General features: G+C 39.2%; 1 protein-coding gene across 1 annotated transcript in view; it reads right to left on the bottom strand.

Annotated features, from left to right (window-relative positions):
* Positions 1–1,216: 1,216 nt before the first annotated feature.
* The window catches only part of LOC126267462 (venom allergen 5-like), a 79,901-nt gene continuing 58,893 nt past the window's right edge, over positions 1,217–22,224 (bottom strand). The window contains exons 4-6 of the mRNA XM_049972732.1: positions 19,691–19,772; positions 9,480–9,615; positions 1,217–1,502 (exon numbers count right to left, since the gene is read on the bottom strand). Coding sequence (XP_049828689.1) covers positions 1,274–1,502; positions 9,480–9,615; positions 19,691–19,772 — 447 coding nt within the window. The 3' untranslated portion in view covers positions 1,217–1,273. The remainder of the gene's footprint in view (positions 1,503–9,479; positions 9,616–19,690; positions 19,773–22,224) is intronic.

Raw genomic sequence — 22,224 nt, 5'->3', positions numbered from 1 at the left:
TCAGTTGGAACGATCTCACAGATAATGTTGTGGGCAAAGCAAACCAACGACTGCGGCTTTTTGGCAGAACATTTAGAACATACTGAACAGTTTGCTTACAACACATTTGCCCGACCTCTTCTGGAGTACTGCTGAGCAATGTGGGATCCATATCAGATAGGATCGCCAGAGGACATCAAAAAGTTCGAAGAAAGGCAGCTAGTTTTGTAATATCGCGAAACAGTGGAGAGAGCTCCAAGGATATAATAGGCGAATTGGTGCAAAAGTCATTAAAACAAAGGCATTTTTGGTTGCTGCAGGATCTGCTCATGAAACTTCAATCACCAATTCTCTCCTCAGACTATGAAAATATTTTGTAGGAGCCCACCTACAGAGGGAGAAATGATCACCATAATAGAATATGAAAAATTAGAACTACTACAGAAATATTTTATTCTTTTTTTTTCAATGACCTGTTCGAGAGTGGAATGATAGAGAAATGGCTTGTAGGTGGTTCAATGAACCCTCTGCCAGGCACTTAACTGTGAATTGCAAACTAGTGATGTTAATGAAGATGCAGAGGTAGAACAATTTTAGTCATGTTCTCGTGTCATTTTGAACACTGTTCTACTTCTACATTGTCTTTTCCAGACTATCTATTGTCTGTTACTGTTCGTGTATTTGTATCTGCCTTCCAGAGTATCGATTCCTTTTCTGTTTGTATACCTGTATTTTTAGTGCACATACTTCTTTAATTTTTTACACTCTTAAGCAGATAAATTTAGAAATGACCTTTTTCTGTCAAATATTGTGTGAAGATTTTCTGCCGATTGATATGAAATCTATACAGTTTGGACTTGTGTTACCGATAATGTGTGTGTGGATATTCCAGTAACATTGGGCTCCCTGTCTATGTCACTGTTCTTGATTATTAAGATAGTCAGCCCTATACCACCTCTTATACCAAATATATCAAAACCATTTACACCAAAGGGCCCTGTCATTTATTTTATTTATGTGTACATATTTTTCATTTAGCAATTACGCAAAGTGTTCTGCATTCAAAGAAGATCAGAATTTGGAAAGAGAATTTAATCCTGAACCCTTCCCTCACAGATAATACAGGTCCTATGCAAGTGGCTTTGGGTGACTGATGTCCTGTGAGTGTGACAGTCTGAAGAAAGACTAACCACTTTTTGTTTCATATACTAAACTTAGTCTTTGTCTCATGCTATCCAATAACTGTTGCAATCTCGTCGTATAACAAAGCTGTGTTGATGTTTAATTCTTCTCACTAGGCACACAGTGAAGTGTAGGTGCTATGACATTCTCCGGGACACCTGGAGCAACTTCTGCCAATCGTGTAGACACGACGCCCTATGAAGTTCCCAGCTGGTCCGTAGTTGCAAACGTACAGCTGGGTTGTCCACTGACTTGTCTCATTGTAGACTGTGTAGCCACAGCCAATGTATTTTGTGTTGCCCCACACTACCTGTGAGTAGTGTGCTGTTCCTGCACTGAATCTGAAAGAAGATGATGATAATATTTATAATATTCCACAAATTAATAAGTACGTTTTAGGGAAGATTAAGGGTGAATGAAGCAGAAATACTATGAAAGAATATGTAGGATGTCTACATAACAAGCTGAAAAAAGTAACTTGGCAAACAGAAGGGAGCAAGGTGTTTATAAATAATACAATATCATTTGAAAGTTATGTAGATTGCTCATTCAGAAATCTTTTCATTTCTGTAAAATAATTATAATTTCTCCAATCTCATTTTTTATAGTTATCTGGCAAATTGAATGCTAACAAATCATATTGTTCTACCAATATTGCAGATTCATCATTATTACATTCTTAACATACAAAAGTTATAAAATATTCTTCAGCTTTATTCAAATTATATAATTTGGCACATTATTTCTAATTAGAAAGTTTTTGAGACTGTATTTGATCTGTTAATCCACTGACACAAGAAAAACTTGTAAAGAATGGTGCTAACAAATTTCAGTTATTGTAATCAATGTGAAAGACACACATACACAACTATAACATCGAAATTTTATTTTAGATAAATTAGTGTAATAAATATCATTACCAGAACTGAACAGTTCAACATAAATTTTTATTTGCCTAGTAGTGTGATGTTTCTGTGAACCTAACACATTCTCATAGCAGGTGGAGAGGTGATTTTCTGACGTGGCACCTCCCAGATGGCAGATAGGGGGATCCTCACTGGCTTGCCAGTGAAATAAAAAAGCTCTGGCAGACCAAACTCACAATAACCTCTACAGTTAAGCATCAAAGTAGTAAATCGGTGCTTGCTCCATACGAGTTTGACTACCTTGCAATGTCAAACATAGAAGTAGATCTTGTAAGAAAAAATCCACCACTTAGCAATTGCCAAAGAAGACTGCACTTCACACAGTGGGCAGTCACTTGAAAGGTAACTAAGGTGAGACAGAACATCTGAAGACACCCAAGACTAGCAAAAGTTCAAAATTTAGAGTCAAGACAGGACAGATAAACTACATAATGACACACAGCATGAATTCCATTATACAATCAGGGAAACTCAAAATTTTGACAGATGAAATATATCACAAAGGGTTCCTAAAAAGTGGACTTCAAAATCACAAGAAGAGAGAATTTACAAGGAAAAGCTGGGAAAAAGAGTCATGAAGGACTACCCACAATTTGGATGGAATTTGTAGTCAGATAAAAAATAACTGAATCTGTCACAGAATTTAAATTACGATCTCCCAAGCTATCAGCACTAACTATAAAACCTGCAAATTAAAGATAACACACAATAAATGTCTAGGCTCCAACTAACTATAAAAATAATAACAATAACATAGAGAATATGTGAATGGACTTTAGAAGCTTTAAGTCCAGATGACAACAAACATACATAAAAATCACACCAAAATTTTAATTGGCGATTTTAATTGCCAGTTCGAAAGGGGAAAGAAATATAGAGACGTAATAGGAAAATGGGCAGCACCAACAATAACAAGCATGAGTGGTATGAAACTAGTTAAAATATGCAGAAATTATGACACGATCTCAAAGTTACGATATTTCAAGAGAAGAGCAAATAAGCTTGAAACTCGGAAACACCCAAGCTGGGAAAGACAGAACGACAACTGGATCATGTCTGTAGGGATAACAATTACCACAGGAAAATTTACAATGTGAAACTTCTGTGGGGGACAGATACTGGATCAAATCATTATGTGATAAAATAAAAATTAATTCACCCATTGACAAATAAAAACTCCCACCCCATAAACTGATAAATAACAAGGAATACGAAGAACAAACAAATATTATAACAACATATAATCTACAGGAAATGGTACCCCAGTCGATACAAACAGCTGAAAAAGTACCCCCAATAAATCAATGAAAAAAAACACTAATGGTATATCGATGAGTGTGATAAAACAGTGCTATATAGACACCAAGCCTAGTTAAGGTAACAACGTCCTGAAACAGAAGAATCATCCTTGGAACTTACTGAACAAAGAAACATAACCAAGAAAATAATAAAAACGATTAAACGAAAATACAAAAAATTTATACTACTAATGATAGAAATAGACAGTTCCATGAAATGAGGATATAAGATGAACATCAACAGAAGCAAAACGAGGATAATGGAATGTAGTCGAATTAAGTTGGGTGATGCTGAAGGAATTAGATTAGGAAATGAGACACTTCGAGTAGTAAAGGAGTTTTGCTATTTAGGGAGCAAAATAACTGATGATGGTCGAAGTAGAGAGGATATAAAATGTAGACTGGCAATGGCAAGGAAAGCGTTTCTGAAGAAGAGAAATTTGTTAACATCGAGTATAGATTTAAGTGTGAGGAAGTCGTTTCTGAAAGTATTTGTATGGAGTGTAGCCATCTACGGAAGTGAAACATGGACGATAAATAGTTTGGACAGGAAGAGAATAGAAGCTTTTGAAATGTGCTGCTACACAAGAATGCTGAAGATTAGATGCGTAGATCACATAACTAATGAGGAGGTATTGAACAGAATTGGTGAGAAGAGGAGTTTGTGGCACAACTTGACCAGAAGAAGGGATCGGTTGGTAGGACATGTTGTGAGGCAAGTAATCACAAATTTAGCATTGGAGGGCAGCGTGGAGGATAAAAATCGTAGAGGGAGACCAAGAGATGAATACACTAGGCAGATTCAAAAGGATGTAGGTTGCAGTAGGTACTGGGAGATGAAGAAACTTGCACAGGCTAGGGTAGCATGGAGAGCTGCATCAAACCAGTCTCAGGAATGAAGACCACAACAACAACAAGACAACAATGGTAGAAACAAATAGGGAGAAAACAACTCAAGGAATTACTACAAAATATTTACCAGACACCAACAGGGATATGTCCTGCAACATTAATGTTAAAGGGTAAAAATAATACGATGGCACATAGCAACAGAAAAAAAATACATAAGTTTTAGCAGAAACATTTTCAAAATCACTAAATTGCGAAGATCCCCCCGAAACTACTTCATATAAACACTTATTCCGCTATTAGACCACCAACAGAACATATTATTCCACCTACAGTCCATGAAGTATACAAAATGTTGAAAGAGCACAACTACAAACCAAGCAAAGAAGTTCAAACATTTGTAGAACTTTGGAAATATTCAGCACAAACAGTGAAGATAGCGTTGCATCAATGCATTGTGAAAATCTGGAACAAAGAAGAACTACGAAAACACTGGACAACAGCTATAATCCATCAATTACACAGAAAAGCAGACAAATCTAGACAACTGTAGCGAAATTCCCTTTTGGCTATCCCATACGAAGTATTGACAAGAATTCTATGCAGTCATCATAGAGATCAACTTGAACTGGAACTAGGAGTTTAATTTGAAGTTGGTAATGGAATACTACAAAAGAAAAAAGAACAAGTCGTAACCTCTGCAGATTTAAAAAAAGCTTATGACTATCCATCCCAAATTAATAAAAATGATAAAATTAGTGAACATTAAATCTGAAGTAAAGTTCAGATGGGAAATACCTGAGTCATTTACAATTAAAACTGGGGTGGTTTATAGGAGGTGGTTTATAGCCATTACTTTCCAACTGTGATCAAGAGTATGTGGTATGGGAATGGTACAAGGACGATCCAAAAACATAAGAACTGGAACTAGAAAAGATCAAATGGACTTAAATTGTTTGGGCTTCACGGAAGACATATTGTTACTAGCTAATAACATTCAAGAAGCCAGAAATCAAATAACAAGACTACAAAATACTGCACAAGAAATAGACTCCATATATCATACAAAAAGACTGAGGTAATTGTAGCAGATCCACTAATAATCAACCACATAACTGTAAATAATAAGAAAGTAAAAATAGTACAGCAGTTTAACTGTCTTGGACAAACTATAATATGCAACTTGGAAAAGAAACCTGTATGGAAAGAAAGAACTAGTAAAATGATAAAAACTCAAAAAGGAACTTGATCTTCATACAGTGAAAATGTCTATCAATCAAAGCTAAGTTAAAAAAATTTACATACAGGCCTTCAGTTACAGATGAAGAATGAAACAAGTGAAACTATTTTTAAACTCGCTCAGGAAAACATCTAAACTGATCATAGGTATATAAGATAGGTTTTGTGAAGGCAGGTACAATATTAGGAAGAACAATATGCATGAAGCAGGGATGAGATATGTCGATTATGAGATTTGTTTAAGAATTAGGAGGGATACCAGCTTTAATTAAGCAATCAGTTCAGCATCTTAGAAAATGTTGATTATACAGACATAGACGAAATGACATTTCAAAAAATGGCTCTGAGCACTATGGGACTTAACATCTATGGTCATCAGTCGAAATGACATTTACTTACTAACTAAATAAATGGTAACATAAATTCAGGTTCAAAGAAACAATGGGGAACACAAAACAGTGTCGAAATACCTTCAAGAGGAAGTGAAACCGTACATTAAGGATTTGGTAAGAACGAATAAAAACAATACGAATATTAAGGAAATAAAACAGAAATTTACTTTGGGTTGACGTTATAGTTCATCAACATGTATTACAGTAACTAAGAGCAAAGATAATACAGTAAAACCATTCTAAGGTTTCTTTAAATTTTTGAATAGTTCATGAGACCAATCAGGGACATGCATAGTTAAATATGAACATAATGACAGTCCATAAGTCAGTTATATACCCAGTGCGCTACTGAAAGGTAACGCCTCCGAATTTTTTTATTCTGTTCTCAGCATCGGTTGATGTACTGCATGTCATGCATATTTCTTGGTCGGCTTGTATTGCACGTCTTGCATTTTTCTTAATCGACTTCCAAGCTTCGCTAACGCAAATTGAAACCCTTTGTCGCTAGAGGGCTCCGAATTGTATCGTGTAAAACGGCGGTATGTAATGTAACTATGTCTGTGCTTGAGACACAGTTTATAACTGTAGGAAACTGAATGAAAGAGTTCGTCCACATATTGAGCACCCCCTTCTTCAAAATGACAATGCCAGACCACACACGAGTGCTACGACATCTGCAAGAATCCAGTCTCTTGGGTTCACTGTCATCGGTCATCCCACATAACACTCGCAACTTAGCATAATTAGATTTTCATATATTTCCAAGACGTAAAGAACAGGATTTGACTTTGATAGTGATGTAGTAACGCAAGAAGGGGTAACGATGTACCTCTGTCGACAAAGCTAAACATTCTACACTGACGGCATCAACCAACTCGTTGGAAGAGATTTGTTCGTCGCCGGGGTGACTATGTTGATAAATAAATTTGCAGAAGTGCAGAACAAAGGTGTAGGATGTTACTAAAGTTCTTTCTGTTTAAAAAGCTTTAAGAGTTTTCGCATAAAAAATTCGAAGGCACTACTTTTCAGGACGCCTTGTATACCACCAGTTTTTATTCGCAGCTGTGAGTGACGGTATTTTCATGCTAAAATATTAAAAAGAGCTCTACGTTGCCCAGTGTCCATTGGAGTAATTCGGAGTAGCAGTTACTAGTGGATGCAGGAAAATAAATAAACTGGTCTCATAACAAGCCAGACTGAAGAATATAATTGTAAGAGTATTGAGAAAGAAACATTGATAGATGAGACATACAATCAGACAAAAGGATTCTGGATTAGGCAAGAAACCTCTCCGTTGTCTGGCAAGAGATAAAAAGTCTTGCAGATGATGGTGAGAAGATGATTGCTGAGAATATACAACAGCAACATGGATGCATGTATTTTAAGATTTTACTGTACTATAAGCTTAGAGCAGTGGTTCTCAACCTTTATTAGGCTATTACCCCTGAGTGCAATCAGACATTAGCTACCTTTCCACCCCCTTTCCCTCCCCCACTTTATTGTGAACTTAAGCATCTAACTAAACTGTCGAATTAAGGACTTTCTAGGAAAACTTTTACTTTTAAAACGATGAAAGATGAATGATATTTAGTTTCTATGTGTGGAGGGGGAGGGGGTGGGGTATGTTCAGATTCTGCTAGTATCAATGAAGAAGAAATTTGTGGAGCATTGCAAGTGCTACCCACAACTTCTTCTCTTATAGTAAACCTAACTATCCATAATGAGGGTAGACACTTGCTACAAAACATACTTTCCCTGTATTACTCCTCTCCATTGCAGCACTACCTTGACCTGCACACTGTAATCCTATTTAAAATCAAATGAAGTTCAGATGTGTGGAATAAACTTATTGTTTGTGAACCACTTGATTGCTGTACTTCTTACTTCTGAAGTGGCAAAAGTTGGATGACTTTAGGATGTTTGTGTCTAACCAGTCTAATAATAATAATAATACTGTGTACAGCCTTATGTAGTTACAGCTGTGCTGTGCTGTCAATTAATTCATTTAACTGTTTCAAAGCGAGTAATTGGCGACTTCAAGTACTATCTACAACTTGGAGAAGACATTATCTTGAGGTATTTAGCATTTGTTACGTGTATGTCTCATTTTTATCATCAGCAATGTGTGTGAAAAAGCACAACTTATGTTCGTAATGGGTGAGCTTTGGGAGGAACCTGTAACCTCCACCCAATTAATGCTAGTAACTGAGAAAAGTATTGATAACTTTTATAATCAGTATATGATCTTTTGAGAATAATTTAGTTTTGTGACTGAAACAAGTGAATTGTTAGGTTTTCAACCAACAGAAAATTTCACTTCACCGCTCAGGGGATGATTACCCTCTAGGTTGGGAACCACTGGTGTAGAAGAACTATCTGCCAAGTATTCGATGTCACATGGATAATGATGGTGACTGTTTCTCTCATAGATTTGATCTCCACTTAAATTATCTTCGATGTCATAAGAAATCTTAGTGTTTATGTCCTCTGCGTTACATGCCGTCAGTTATTTGATGTGATGAATGTCCAACATAATCAAAGGTCTTGGTGATAAAACTAATAGAAGATAGATACATAAGAGAAAACATTGTTTCCTTCACAATCGATAACGCATTTTATAAACATAGTTTTACTTCCAAAGAAAATGCTGCGATGAACCAAGTAATATAAGTCTCTTAACTAAAGAGATAGAAGAGTAACAGTTGGCTACACAGTGAAGAACATGTTCATCAGTTCCTTTCTAGACGATATTTTAAGTATGTTCTATCAACAGACATTTTGCTAACGATTTTTCTAATGTTATAATGTTAACCCAACGACATGATAAGAGTGAGTTTAAGTATTTGTTAACCTAGGCATTACTTGAAATGAAAATACATAATTTATAAGTGGCACTTTATTTGCATTACGTATTTCTCTTTCATTCATCCCTGAAAATTATGTTTCAGCCGTTCATTGAGCTCTGTCGGATCTGTAGATATAGATTAGTTTCATCAGAAAGGAGGAGATATATTGTACTATTATATTTGTCTCCTCATTTGAAATGTTTATGAAATGATTGTTCATTTCATATAAGTTTTGTATTATTTATTGACTTATTTTCGGAAAACTTACATCTTGCTATTTTTGCTGCAAACAGTGGAATTTAGAAGTCTTGTCATCAGATCGTGCCCAGTTGTATCTGATGCACAGACCAAGTACAGATGACTGTATTTTTAATGAGTATTATATGTGGCTTTCTACTCTTATATGTAGGATAAAATAGCTGAAATGTCTCACCATAACTGCATACACATCATTCAATTTAATTTCATTCTATTTTATTCAGTCTCATATGTAAATCTCTACAGCTAATATGGGGTCTGCATTTTATAGGATTTTTTAATTTGGCAGTTAATTACGTTGTGTCACTTCGAAATATCCAGACATCCATGAATATCAATTATCTGTGTGAAAATGCTGTTCTCGCAGTGTCTAACAGCTTTCCGTAACATTGTGAGTGCATTTTTAGGTTAGCTTAGTTTAGGTTAGAGTCTCTTAGGATGTTATATGTATCTATAACAACAAACACAGATTATGATAAAAGTAGGTAGCATCGTAAATAGATAACTTACTGATATTTGTCGACAGTGCTTTTGCTGAAAGCTCTGACCTCATCATACCAGGCTTGAACCGCTGTCGACCACTCAGCTCCTCTTATTGGTCCTGTGGTGCTGGAGAAATAGACGTTTTGACCAACTTTAAACCTTTCTGTAACAAAATTTCAGAGTCAATAAATGCATGTTGAGAACGCTAACGGTATGAAGATACTTGTTATATCGATTTTAAGAGAACTAAGTTTGTACTTCTAATAATTAAAATTTACAAAGTTTCATTATTTCCAATTTGAATTAGTTTTCTTATCAGCATAGCAACGCTGTCTTTAAACATGGGCATAATTTCATCTCTTGTACTGCCTCCATTTCTTTGTTATCCTATCGATTATTTTCCTAAATTGTCTTACTTTGGCTTCGGCGATTGGTCTGTTATGTTGAAAGGGCGAGACCATCCATCAGTGGAATATTTTTATCTGATGGTGAGGCTTATAGTGAATGCTGTCCTCTTGCCACAAATCAGGGTCTTTTTGTTTAAATCAAAAGTAATTAGTACTTGAGTGGAAGTAAAACTGCACAAATTAATGCGTTTGTAGGTCAGTGAAACACACATGAACTCTCTACGAAGCCTAAAGTCCACTCTTTACCAGTAATGTTTATTCATTGGTAACTTTATTATTTGCTTTGCTGAAGTGATACGTCTTTCATAATCTTTTAACCATCGTCGCTTTTATAACAATATCATTGTAAAAGTTTTTTAAAATACCGCTACCAGTCACAAACTTTGTCAGCTTGAAGACATTTTGACTATTTTTCGACCGTGACTGTCTCAAGAAATATGTAAAGGTTTTTTTTAAAATTACTACTACAAAATTTGTGACTGGTAGCGGTAATTTAAAAAAAAACCTTTACCTATTTCTTGAGACAGTCACAGTCGAAAAACAGTCAAAATGGCTTCAAAGAATATCATCTCGCTATCACGCTGGACAGCATCAAGCTGATTGGTGCTGAAGTGATGTATAGTAATTAATTTCCCGCCATATATCAGTGTTATTATAAGTGGAGGACATCCTCGGATCACGGAAGAATGGGGAAGAAGATTGGCTTGGCGCTTTCCGAGGAAACGTCGAGCATTCACAGAAAACGAAACTGAAGCGCTGTCTTCGAGAACTCAGTGAAGCTCCATGAGCTGGAATCAAAACTTGCAGACATCGCCACCCAGAGTTAAAAAGTGGCTGGAGAATCTTTTACCAAGCCTTTATCACCTGCAGCAATGGGTCCTGAAAGAATACGAAAGACTGGCAACAGGGAGTGCTCAATGAGAGCTTGTGATAGACTGGGGAATCAATGGATTCATTCTATTTTTATGAAGGCTCCGACTTCCCTCATCACGCGCTACCGGGTTGGCGTTTGTGGCTCTTCACTTAACGTTTCCAGCACTTCCGCTAACAGCTGGAACCAAAGGAAAAAGATTCCTATACATTTTGTGCAGGTTTTGCTCCACAGCTTGAAAATAAACTGTATTACAGAAAAAGTGAAGCACCTTGAAGATAAGCAGGAAACTTAATCGGTTGAGAGGACATGTGATTGCATTTCAGTGATTGCAAAATCGAGCCATATTTTACAAAGAAATTAGTAGTATGAGTACACTTATCAGTAGGACGTTGCGTGCAGTCTGGCATAGAAGCATGCACTGATTCGGTTGGGTAGATAGTCACAAAGCCGTTACGTTCTCCTCTGCGGCAAGCAACCCTACCACTGATGAAACATATCCTTGATGTTTCGGGTACTGACACTGGGATGTAGTTGATGTCCGAGCTGGTCCCACACAGTCTCTAGCAGGGACATATTTGTCGTCCTTGCTGGCCACGGGAGCACCTCAACACCACTCAGACAGTTCAGAGAGGCATTTGCCATGAGTGGGCGACCATTATGCTATTGGAAATTGTGTCTCGATCCTGTAGCATCAGACTTAACATGTGAAGAATCAGAGATCTGTGACGTACCTCTATGCCGCCAGAGTGCCCCCAACCACCACCAGATGTGACTTAAATTTGTGCTCGTTGGCTCCCCACCCCAACACACCAGGAGTAACACTGCTGTGCCTTTAAAAAACACTGGAGGAATGTAACATCTGTCCAGATCACAGGAGGACATAGAAATATACATCCCTGGCGCTGAGAAACAACTGAGAAAGAAGAGAACGAATCCCACTTCGGTTTCACACTGGATACTCTCTAACACTGGTCCAATAATTAATTTGCGTTTATCGTGAATCTCTCGCCCAATAGAACATCTCAATCGACTGGAAAAAAGTGGAAATGACTCCTATATACAGAAGGTTAAAAGAACGGACGCGCACAATGTCAGACCAATATCTTTAAAACCGATTAGCTGAAGAATTCTTGAGCATATTTTAAGCTAGAATACAATAAATTTCGTGGGGCAGAAAAACCTTTGCCCAGAAATCAAGGCCGGCCGGTATGACCGAGCGGCTCTAGACTCTTCAGTTTGGGACCGCGCGACCGCTACGGTCGCAGGTTCGAACCCTGGATATGTGTGATGTACTTAGGTTAGTTAGGTTTAAGTAATTCTAAGTTCTAGGGGACTGATGACCTCAGATGTTAAGTCCCATAGTGCTCAGAGCCATTCTGAATCAGATATCAACACGAATATAGAAAGCGTCACTCTTACGAAACTCAGCCTTTTCTCACATGATATCATCGAGCGATGGATGAAGGGCAACAGGCAGATTCCCTATTTCTAGATTTCCGGAACGCGTTTAACACTGTACCCCACAGCAGATTATAACTGAAGGTCTGAGAATTCGAAATATGTTCTCAGATATGTGCGTGGCTCGAAGAATCCTGGTGAAGAGTGCTAATCACAGCCAAGGGTATCATCAGGGGTGCCTCAGGCAAGTGAGACAGAAATATATACATAGACGATCTGACGAACAGGGTGAACAGCAAATTACGAGTGTTTGCTGTTGCTGTTGCAGTGTATGGAAGCTATCGTGGATTATAGCAGGATGCAGGGTGACTTAGACAGAGTTTATGTTTGATTTGATGGGTGACAGCGCGCTCTGAATGCACAAAAATCTAAGTTAATGCAGAAGAGGAGGGGAAACAATCCTGTAATGTTTTGAATAGTGTTGTGGTGTGCTCCTTGATATAGTCAAAAATGGTTCAAATGGCTCGGAGCACTATGGGACTTAACATCTGTGGTCATCAGTCCCCTAGAACTTAGAACTACTTAAACCTAACTAACCTAAGGACATCACACACATCCATGTCCGAGGCAGGATTCGAACCTGCGACCATAGCGGTCACGCGGTTACAAACTGAAGCGCCTAGAGCCGCACAGCCACACGGGCCGGGGATATAGTCAAGTCGATTAAATATCTAGGTGTACCGCTGCACAGCGATACTAAGTGTAGTGAGGACGTAAGATTGGTAGGCGAGGGAAGGCGAACAGCCAGCTTCGGTATGTTGGGAGAGTTTAAGGAAAGTGTGGCTCAGCTATAAATTTAACATTAGTGCACTCTATTCTTGAGTACTGTTGGAGTGTTTGGGATCCCATCCAGTGCGGATTAAAGAAAGACATCGAAGCAAGTGGCAGTGGCAGAGTCGATCAACACGCGAGCATTATGGAAATACTCCGTGAACTCAACTGGAAATCCCTGGTCGTTTTTCGCGAAACACTGTTGAGAAATCTTAGATAACCAGCTTTTTCAACTGACTGCAGAACGATTTTGTTGCCACATTTCGCATACCGACCGCGATGCAGAGTCAGGGGTGGAGAAACTTCTACGATAGATGGTGGAGCAGGGCTAGTATTGGTCAGAATAATATGCAGTTCACCATTGTAAGTGTGGTTGCAGTAGTGTGTCCGCTGGTTACTACGTGGTTGCCCGTCATCCCATCTTGGAAACAACAGTTTCATAGACATATAAGATGCTCTTTGTCAAAAATACAACTATCTTGAACTCACAGTGGGCGGCATGAGTCGCACATTGGCCTACGTGAATGCCGGAAGTACTGGTCTCAGCAAGCAGCTCTGCTGGCATAGTCGACTGCGGAGAAAGCAGGCTGCAGTGGCAGCATACTCTGTCAGGAAAGGAACTGCCAAGCCAGGGCCCTGGCCAAGGCGACCGTGGCTATAGAGGTTCCTGTAGTCTATTCAAAATTACTTTAGTATTGACAGCTGTGACGGAAGTGGTAGGAAAAGGCAGCACTGGACGCACGGTTCGGATTCAGCCAATCCCACAGCCCAGCGGGCATGTGCAGCCTGAGTTGCCAAATCTCAGTCCACAACACTTTCGTTTGTGCCTCAGTTTAGTTGCAGTGAGTGCGTCTGTGTGATTACTGCACGCTGTGTTTGTTTCGTTGCAGTTTAGGAGTTACCGTATTGTTTCTGTGAGAGTTATTTGTTATGTCTTACTTAACATGTCGGAAGAAAGTACATCGAAAGTTAGAAGTGGAAAAGTTCGACGTCGTTCTCGTGGACAGGGGATTGATTTACGAGGACAGTGTAGAGATATGGTTTGCTCGTTAAGAGTGTAAGTGGGCTGTTTAGGTTCTTATATTGGTAACGCCACCGCCACGTAGCGCTCTGTATGAAAATCACTGGCTGTGCTGTGTGTAGTCTGTGGCTGGGTGCATTGTTGGAATTTGCTATTGCAGTGTTGGGGCAGTTGGCTGTTAACAGCGCGTAGCGTTGCGCAGTTGGAGGTGAGCCGCCAGCAGTGGTGGATGTGGGGAGAGAGATGGCGGCGTTTTGAGAGCGGATGGTCTGGACGTGTGTCCATCAGAGACAGTAAATTTCTAAGACTGGATATATATATATATATATATATATATATATATATATATATATATATATATATATATATATAACTTTTGAACACTATTAAGGTAAATACATTGTTTGTTCTTTATCAAAATCCTTCATTTGCTAACTATGCCTATCAGTAGTTAGTGCCCTCAGTAGTTTGGATCTCTTATTTAGCTGGCAGTAGTGGCGCTCGCTGTATTTCAGTAGTTCGAGTAACGAAGATTTATGTGAGCTAAGTGATTTGTGAAAGGTATAGGTTAATGTTAGTCAGGGCCATTCTCTTGTAGGGATTATGAAAAGTCAGATTGCGTTGCGCTAAAAATATTGTGTGTCAGTTTAGTGTTGATCAGAATAAGTAAAGAGCGAAATGTGTGAGTACGTTCAAATAATGTAAGGGGTTTATCAGCACAGGAATTTCAATAGCTTATTTTGAGAGGGAAAAACTTAATAGTGGCCCACTATTCTCTGTTATCAAGATAGTGGACAGAACTGCAGCAGTCCTGAATATGAACAAAAGCTCTGTCATACAAATTGGGAAGGAACAGTTTGAGACAGAAAAGAAAGTTGGAGAAGCATCCAAACTTGGTACGCACAGGAAGACAGGTTCCATGGATAAGCGTGTTTCAAATTTAGATTTATTTGCAGACGATGTAATTTGTCGACATGTTTACGATTATTATTTCAGGAAGGAACATTCCACAATCTCAGAGTTACAGGTGACACTTAAAGAATTAGGACTTTTTCAGGGCTGTCGATCATCGTTATTCACAGTTTTGCACAACGTAGGACTTCACTAGACAATTTTACGGCCATAAGCTATTGATGGAAAGGGAGGATATTGCTGCATGGCGATTCCGATTTTTAAGACAAAATATTTAGCACAAATGTCAATGAAGTGGTTTGGCTCGATGAAATGTGGGTAAATTCTGGTCACGTAGTTAATCAGGGGTGCACAGACAACACGATTAAAGGAAAAACGAAGATACCGTCTGCAAAGGGGGGGGCACACTGATTCTGCTGCATGCAGGCACCTCGCAAGGTTTCGTACCAAACTGTCTCCTTCTCTTTACATCGAAGAAGACAGGAGATTATCATAAAGGTATGAACCACATTACATTCACGAAGTGTTTCGTAGAAGCCCTAATGCACAACAATTGTTTTAGACAATGCTCCATATCATTCCGTTGTTGTTGATGAAGCAGCTACCATGGCAAAGCGAAAGGAGGAAACTATTAATGGGCTTGAGCGTCGAAACGTAAATGTATCTAATGACCTTTAAGGAGGTCGAGCTTATGGAAAAAGTAAATTTCCATAAACCGCAATTTTCAAAATATGAAATCGACGAACTGGCCAAACAATAAGGGAATACTATCGTCAGGCTGCCACTGTACCACTGCCACTTAAACCCTGTAGAGTTGATACGGGTCCAAATTAAAGGTTACGTTACCAGAACAACCAAATATTTACGCTCTCCGCAGTAGAAGCAAGCACTAAAGTAGCTATTACTCACCTTACCTCCAAAGATTGGAAGAAAGCTGTCAAATACACACACAACATTATGGAAAGAGCTAGGCAAGGTGAAGGTGCTTTGGAGACTTCAGTGGAAGAGATGATTATCTCATTAAATGACAATAGTGATAGCGAAACTTCAAGTGTCTGTAATAGCGATGAGAGTGATGTCAGTGGAGTTTTACCATTGTCAAAAAATGGTTCAGATGGCTCTGACCACTATGGGACTTAACATCTGTGATCATCAGTCCCCTAGAACTTAGAACTACTTAAAACTAACTGACCTAAGGACATCACACACAACCATGCCCGAGGCAGGATTCGAACCTGCGACCGTAGCTTACCATTATCCACATAGAGATGCAGCGCAAACGGATTCAGCTACACCTTTGGAGTGCACAGTTTGCACTTATAAGTACTGGCATCACAAAATTAAATTTTGAAATTTTAATATAGCAGCAATATCAAATATTAATTCCAAAGAAAGTACATTTCCAGAATTCAATGTGTGCATACATACTACAGTATACAAAGTAATGTTTGCAATACATTGGCCGTTTTTTTTATTGTTTTTGTTTCTCACAATAGATGTTGCCCAGTTTAAGATACCAAAACAAGCTGTAGTCTTGGAAATAAGATGCATATCAGAAATGTATCAGATCTTTACAAATATAGAGATCTGTTGCCTATCGCTACTGTACGCGAGCAGACGATTGCGCGTCATATTATTTACAGTCCTGTATCTCGCTTTAGAGGTCTTCGACACAGCTACGGTTTGAATCAGATGAAAATTTGATGTTTTCTTGACATTTCACTCACATAATGTGCGCACCTAACTTCAATAACAAAAAACTTTCTCGCATGTCGAAAATTTGATAACGTCGTCGGAAAGTTGTTTCTTGAAAACTGTCCTTTTTTTGTCTACATAAACATCAAAAAAATGAAACCATCACATAGTGAAACTATTTCACAACGAATTACAGTCGGCTCCACATTTAAAGGTCTAACAGCTAGCGTGTGTGAGCGAGTTGAATGAAACATGAGATAACGCGTGAGTTCCGTGCGACACTTGGCAACTCTGTTCCGCGCTCACCTGTGCTACTTCCGAACTGTCAATCCTAAAGTAATTCTGAATGCACTACACATAGTGACTGTAGGATGGACGAGCACTCTGCTGCGTTGGCGTGCATTTTAGAGCGCGGCGCGCCAAGGCGTGGGCACAGGTGAGCTGTGGAGCTCCACATATGCGGCAGTATAGAGAGTTCCAAAAGAACGAATAAATCCTACTTGCAAGTTAACGACAATGAATGGAAACAGAACTCTTGCAATCGCTCTACTACGTCAATCCTGGAATGATTGTTATTGGCGATGAATAGCCTTCTGTGAGGAGTCATTTCGTACTTCACAAAAGGGTTTAAGATTGGCATTACCTGCGGGAAACGTGGAACAATCAACGCTCTTAACCATCATTGAACGTGTAAGTAGTGGCCGTGTCAGCACTATAACGTGGTGATTAATTTTGTAGCACTTTTAGAACTATTGGCCGACTAGATGTCACTCGTAACTGAACGGGTCGTATCCACATGATGACTGTAATTACTTTTTTAACTCAGTTGCCTCGGCGGATTACAAAAACTATCAACTGAAATTAGTGCAGTGTGGAACACTGCCGGCCGGGGTGTCTGAGCGGTTCTAGGCGCTACAGTCTGGAACTAGACGACCCCTACGTTCGCAGGTTCGAATCCTGCCTCGGGCATGGGTGTGTGTGATGTCCTTAGGTTAGTTAGGTTTAAGTAGTTCTAAGTTCTAGGGGATTGATGACCTCAGAAGTTAAGTCCCATAGCGCTCAGAGCCATTTGAACCATTTTTTATGGTACACTGTTGTAGTATGGTATTTTCTGTTGGACATTCCTTCTTGTATCAGCATACTGAATTGCTATGTCAGTCTCCACAATTATTTTAAAAACGATCTGCATATCGAAATAGATGGATGCTTATTGAAATCTCTTTTGCTAACTTTTTCATATTTACATTTAGAAGTGAGGTATTCTATACCTACTGGAGAAGTGCTCACATCTCGTGATTACACATTTAAATGAAAGCGTTACATATGTACTGTAAGCAATCAATGTTGTGATGCATACCTTTCGCAAAGAGCCCTAAATACTTCCACAAGGGAGCCATGAATTCGACATGTCCGTGGAGTCAACATTCCTCATTTTACATTTACCGAATCCCAAAACTTCCAGAAGCAACTTAGGCTGCATTCCTCACTGACTGCTGCCCCTTTTAACGTGATCAGATACTAGGAAACAGGCTGTAATGAGGAACTGAGGAAAGCCTGATGAGTAAATCAAGCTCATCTCGTCGTCTCGCCTGGTACATACGCCCTGTAGCGTTTTATTGCTGAAGCTGTAAGATATGTGCGGCCCAAGATTTCTGTACGAGAAGATAGTAATTTACGAAAATCATCAAAGGAGTTGTTTAGGTACATGTGTACCATCTGACGCACTGTGGGTATCTCCAAGAATAGTTGGTAAATTTGGAGGAAGGAAGATACTGAGAATCCTGTAACAGCAGCGACTGCAGGTGAAAAACATATTATTGTAGCCAATTGCATAAAACTGGCTGATGTCTGAGTAGATGCAGAGAATGCGAACCACAGATTCGGAAAGGATGCAGACACATGAAGAACACTACGCGTCTGACGTCACTCACCACCGATCTGCGTAGTCTGTTATCACTCTTTCAGAGGAACCTGCCTTCACCTTCACCTACTGGTGGAACTCACCAGCGATCCAGATGCAGAATGGTAGACATAACTGGTTAGGCCACACCTCCTGCTACAAGGCCACAGACTCTTGTGACGAGAGTAACAAATACCACCTACTCACCGCACAACGGAGTAATTCTTCCGTTTCACCGGAGGTGACATGACTCTTGGCTCAGGTGCGGGAGGAACGTTAGCGAAATATGCACACAAAGGCAACCAAGAGCCCACTAAGAGTAACTGGCTGTAAATTAATTTTTAACCCAGAACAACCACTCTGAGAGGTGCTAGCCTGTGTTTTAATTTCCTTGTTAAATTTCAATTGCTTATTGATAACAGATTTGCTGATTTTATTACATGCAGTGCTTCATTGGCCACTTTTCCTTCATTTAATCTATTATCAACTTTCTAGAGTTGGTCGTTGGAAATTTGTATCCAGTGACCTGGAAAATAGAAATCCTTAAAATATCAATAGTGGAAAGTGTTCCATATAACTTTTGCCAGCGTGGGCCCTATCAGCCTGTCCATCATATCCTAGTATTAGTCTGAGAGACCATTAATTCAGGGTGAGGTTTTATTGCTGCTCGAATCTATACTTTTCTTAATCTGCGATTATGTAGTGCACAAAACGCCTAGCTGATTCTTATTTTCATTTATAAACTACGTGTTCAGCACACAGTGTACCCTTATCTTCTCAGCGCAACTGACCACATCTAAGGAAGGATTATAAAACGTACTCAGCTGACTGTCAATTTAATTCTTGATCATGAGAGATTAAACGCGAAATTACCTGACATTGTCCTTTCTGCTATTGGTTGTCATGACAACTTCTCTATTATAGTCGAGATTTATCTGACTCTGGTTTCAGAATTTCTCGCTACATGTGTACGCTTTAAACTTTTTAATACCTTCTGTAACACAATGAGAAAAGTTTTGCAAGGGCAAAATAAAAGAGGAATATTCCCTATTACTCAAAGGAAATACTAAAACCGCACCACTTTTAAAACAGTACAAATGAAAACATGATTTGCGGTTATTTTCTGTATTATTGGTAAGTAACTTAATTCAAAGAAAATATCAGTTCTGACAGCTAGTTCTAACGTTTTCTGGTACTTACCAACATCCCTGCAAGAGTCATGACCAAACGTGCACTGATCAGCCCACCGCTGGGCAATCCTTGCCAATTCATCGTCCCACACCTGTAGAAAACACAATTTTCTACTTACAGCCGTATTCATTTAGGTGAGCATGTTTTGCAAGTGTAACAATCGAGTTGCTACAAATGGGAAGGGTTATCTAACTATATAGATAAGCTGTTCGTAGAGCACTGTTTCAAAATCACACTCTAGACGTTTGTGTGGGCGGTGTGTAAACCATGATACAAATGAGATCTCATTTCCGAAGTAACACTGTTCAGTGTAACAACAAGCGATAGTATAAGATAAACAGATACAGCATTTACAAGTGTAAATTATTACTTTTTTCAAAATATTAATTCTCTCAATTAAATATGAAGCAGTTAATTAAGATAACTAAAGCCTTTTTTATATTACAAGCTATCTTTCCAACTAATTTAAAAAAATGTTTGAGATAGATCATATTTATCAACACCCAGAGCTGCTGATGAATTTAACCTTTGGTCGCTGACGCTGTCTGCCGAATCATCATTACCGAACGACGAAAATAATTTGCATCATCGTGTATAGTATCATTCTTACTGTGGCGTCAACAAAACCAAAATTAAAGCAATCCTCCAACTTTTTATCTTGATTTCTGTATGTATGTCCATTCCTCAACCTCATGCGAGCATTCGCACGGGACAAGCTAAAATAACAAAATTAGTTTTTTTAGTTTTATTTATGTTGAAGCCATAGTACCATAGAAGCTGATTTTATGTTGACTGATGATGAACGATTCGAGTGAAACTGGTAGCGGCTAGAAGTTAACTGTAACAGCAACTGTTGGTCGTTCATAAACATGACTTCTTCAACATACGCTGGTGTCCGAGATTAAAGCAACAAAAGGAAAATTTGTAAGGTTGCGTTTATTTTGCCACAAACAGTGTAAACAGGTGACAGTAAAGTAGAAAAATTCAAAGAATACGGAACCCAAACAACTGCAAGGTGCATAACGGTAGACAAAAATTTACTTCGTTTTTACCAACTTAACGTATGGGATGCGACCACCTCTGGCAGCAATACAGGCCTGACAATGACGCGCTATTCTGTGAATGATCTCATCAGTCTCATATTGAGGAAGTAACACCCATTCTTCCTGAAGCACTGTTCGCAGTGTTGGAGAATGGTTGGTGGATGCTGACGTGATACAAGCAGTCTCCCTAGCGCATACCAGACATTCTCTATGGGATTCAAATCGGGAGAGCGAGACCGCCATGTCATGCGTGCAGTATCTTCCGTTTCCAAGAAAGCATCAATCACCCGTGCTCTATGAGGTCGAGCATTATCGACCACATCTACGACATATGGGCCCACAGCAACTCGCAAGAACCGCGTATGAGTTCTCAAGATCTCGTCACGATACCTGACAGCAATTACACCATGCAGATTCACCCGTACAAATTCAAGAAGACGGATTCAAATGGTAAACATAATCCCTGCCAACAGCTTTAGGAATCCTCCTCGATATCGGTCTCTTTCCATAATGTTTGGGCACCAAAATAGTGCTCCAAGTCCCTCCACATGCGAATCCATCGAGAATCACTCCCCAGTCAACATCGGGACTCATCTGTGAAAACAACATTGGCCCACTGCTCCACAGTTCAAGTGGCTTGTTGATGACTCCACTCTAGACGTTCCCTTCTGTGAAGACGCATCAGAGGTAGACATACAGTATGTCTCCGACAATAAAGGACACGCAGCCGAAACCTTCTGAACATCGTTTGCGTCGGTACAACACGTCCTAAGGATGCTCCTAGCTCACATGACAGATGCCGTGCAGTACTAAGGCGGTACTGTCGTACCCTTACAGCCAGATAACGGTCTTCTCATCTGAAGTGAAACGTGGTCTAAACAGACCTGGTCTCCGGGCTACCGTTTCGGACTTTATAAACTGTCGCGACATCCGAGAAACAACAGAACGATTCACATTAAGCCATCGGGTCTCATCAGTCTGCAATTGCCTGCATCCTTTCTTTCTATGGCCTTCAGCCGCAGAGAGTATGGTAGGCACCTCCTCTGTGCCATACCGTACCGTCTGTGATCGTGCACCCAGCCATTGTGGATGTGGGGCAACCAGGCAAACACTACCTGTTTCATAGGTGCCCTGACGACATCGTTGCAACCGCTGTCCGTTGACCGGAATGCCATCTTCTGAGCAGAACACTATCGAACGGACATCTGGGTGACAGTTTGCATGATTATATCGTGAATTACACACAGGACGGGAAAATAGCGATTTGTTGCTTCAATTTTTGACACTAGCCTATTTACGAGCTACAGGTTACCGCCTGCATAACATGTATTACGTGATTAAAATTAGCTGGTATTAATATTGACTAGCAATAAGGAAAATATTGATAATTTATAGTAAATGAATTGTACACATTAATTTTCCATAATTAACTCAAATATTGTTAATGCATATCTCGATTCGTTGCACATCTCTGAAGCTTATATTTCTTGATAGTATCTA

This window comes from Schistocerca gregaria, chromosome 4 (genome assembly GCF_023897955.1).
Source record: "Schistocerca gregaria isolate iqSchGreg1 chromosome 4, iqSchGreg1.2, whole genome shotgun sequence".
Taxonomy (NCBI): Eukaryota; Metazoa; Arthropoda; class Insecta; order Orthoptera; family Acrididae; genus Schistocerca; species Schistocerca gregaria.
This window is presented reverse-complemented; position numbering and strand designations above follow the sequence as displayed.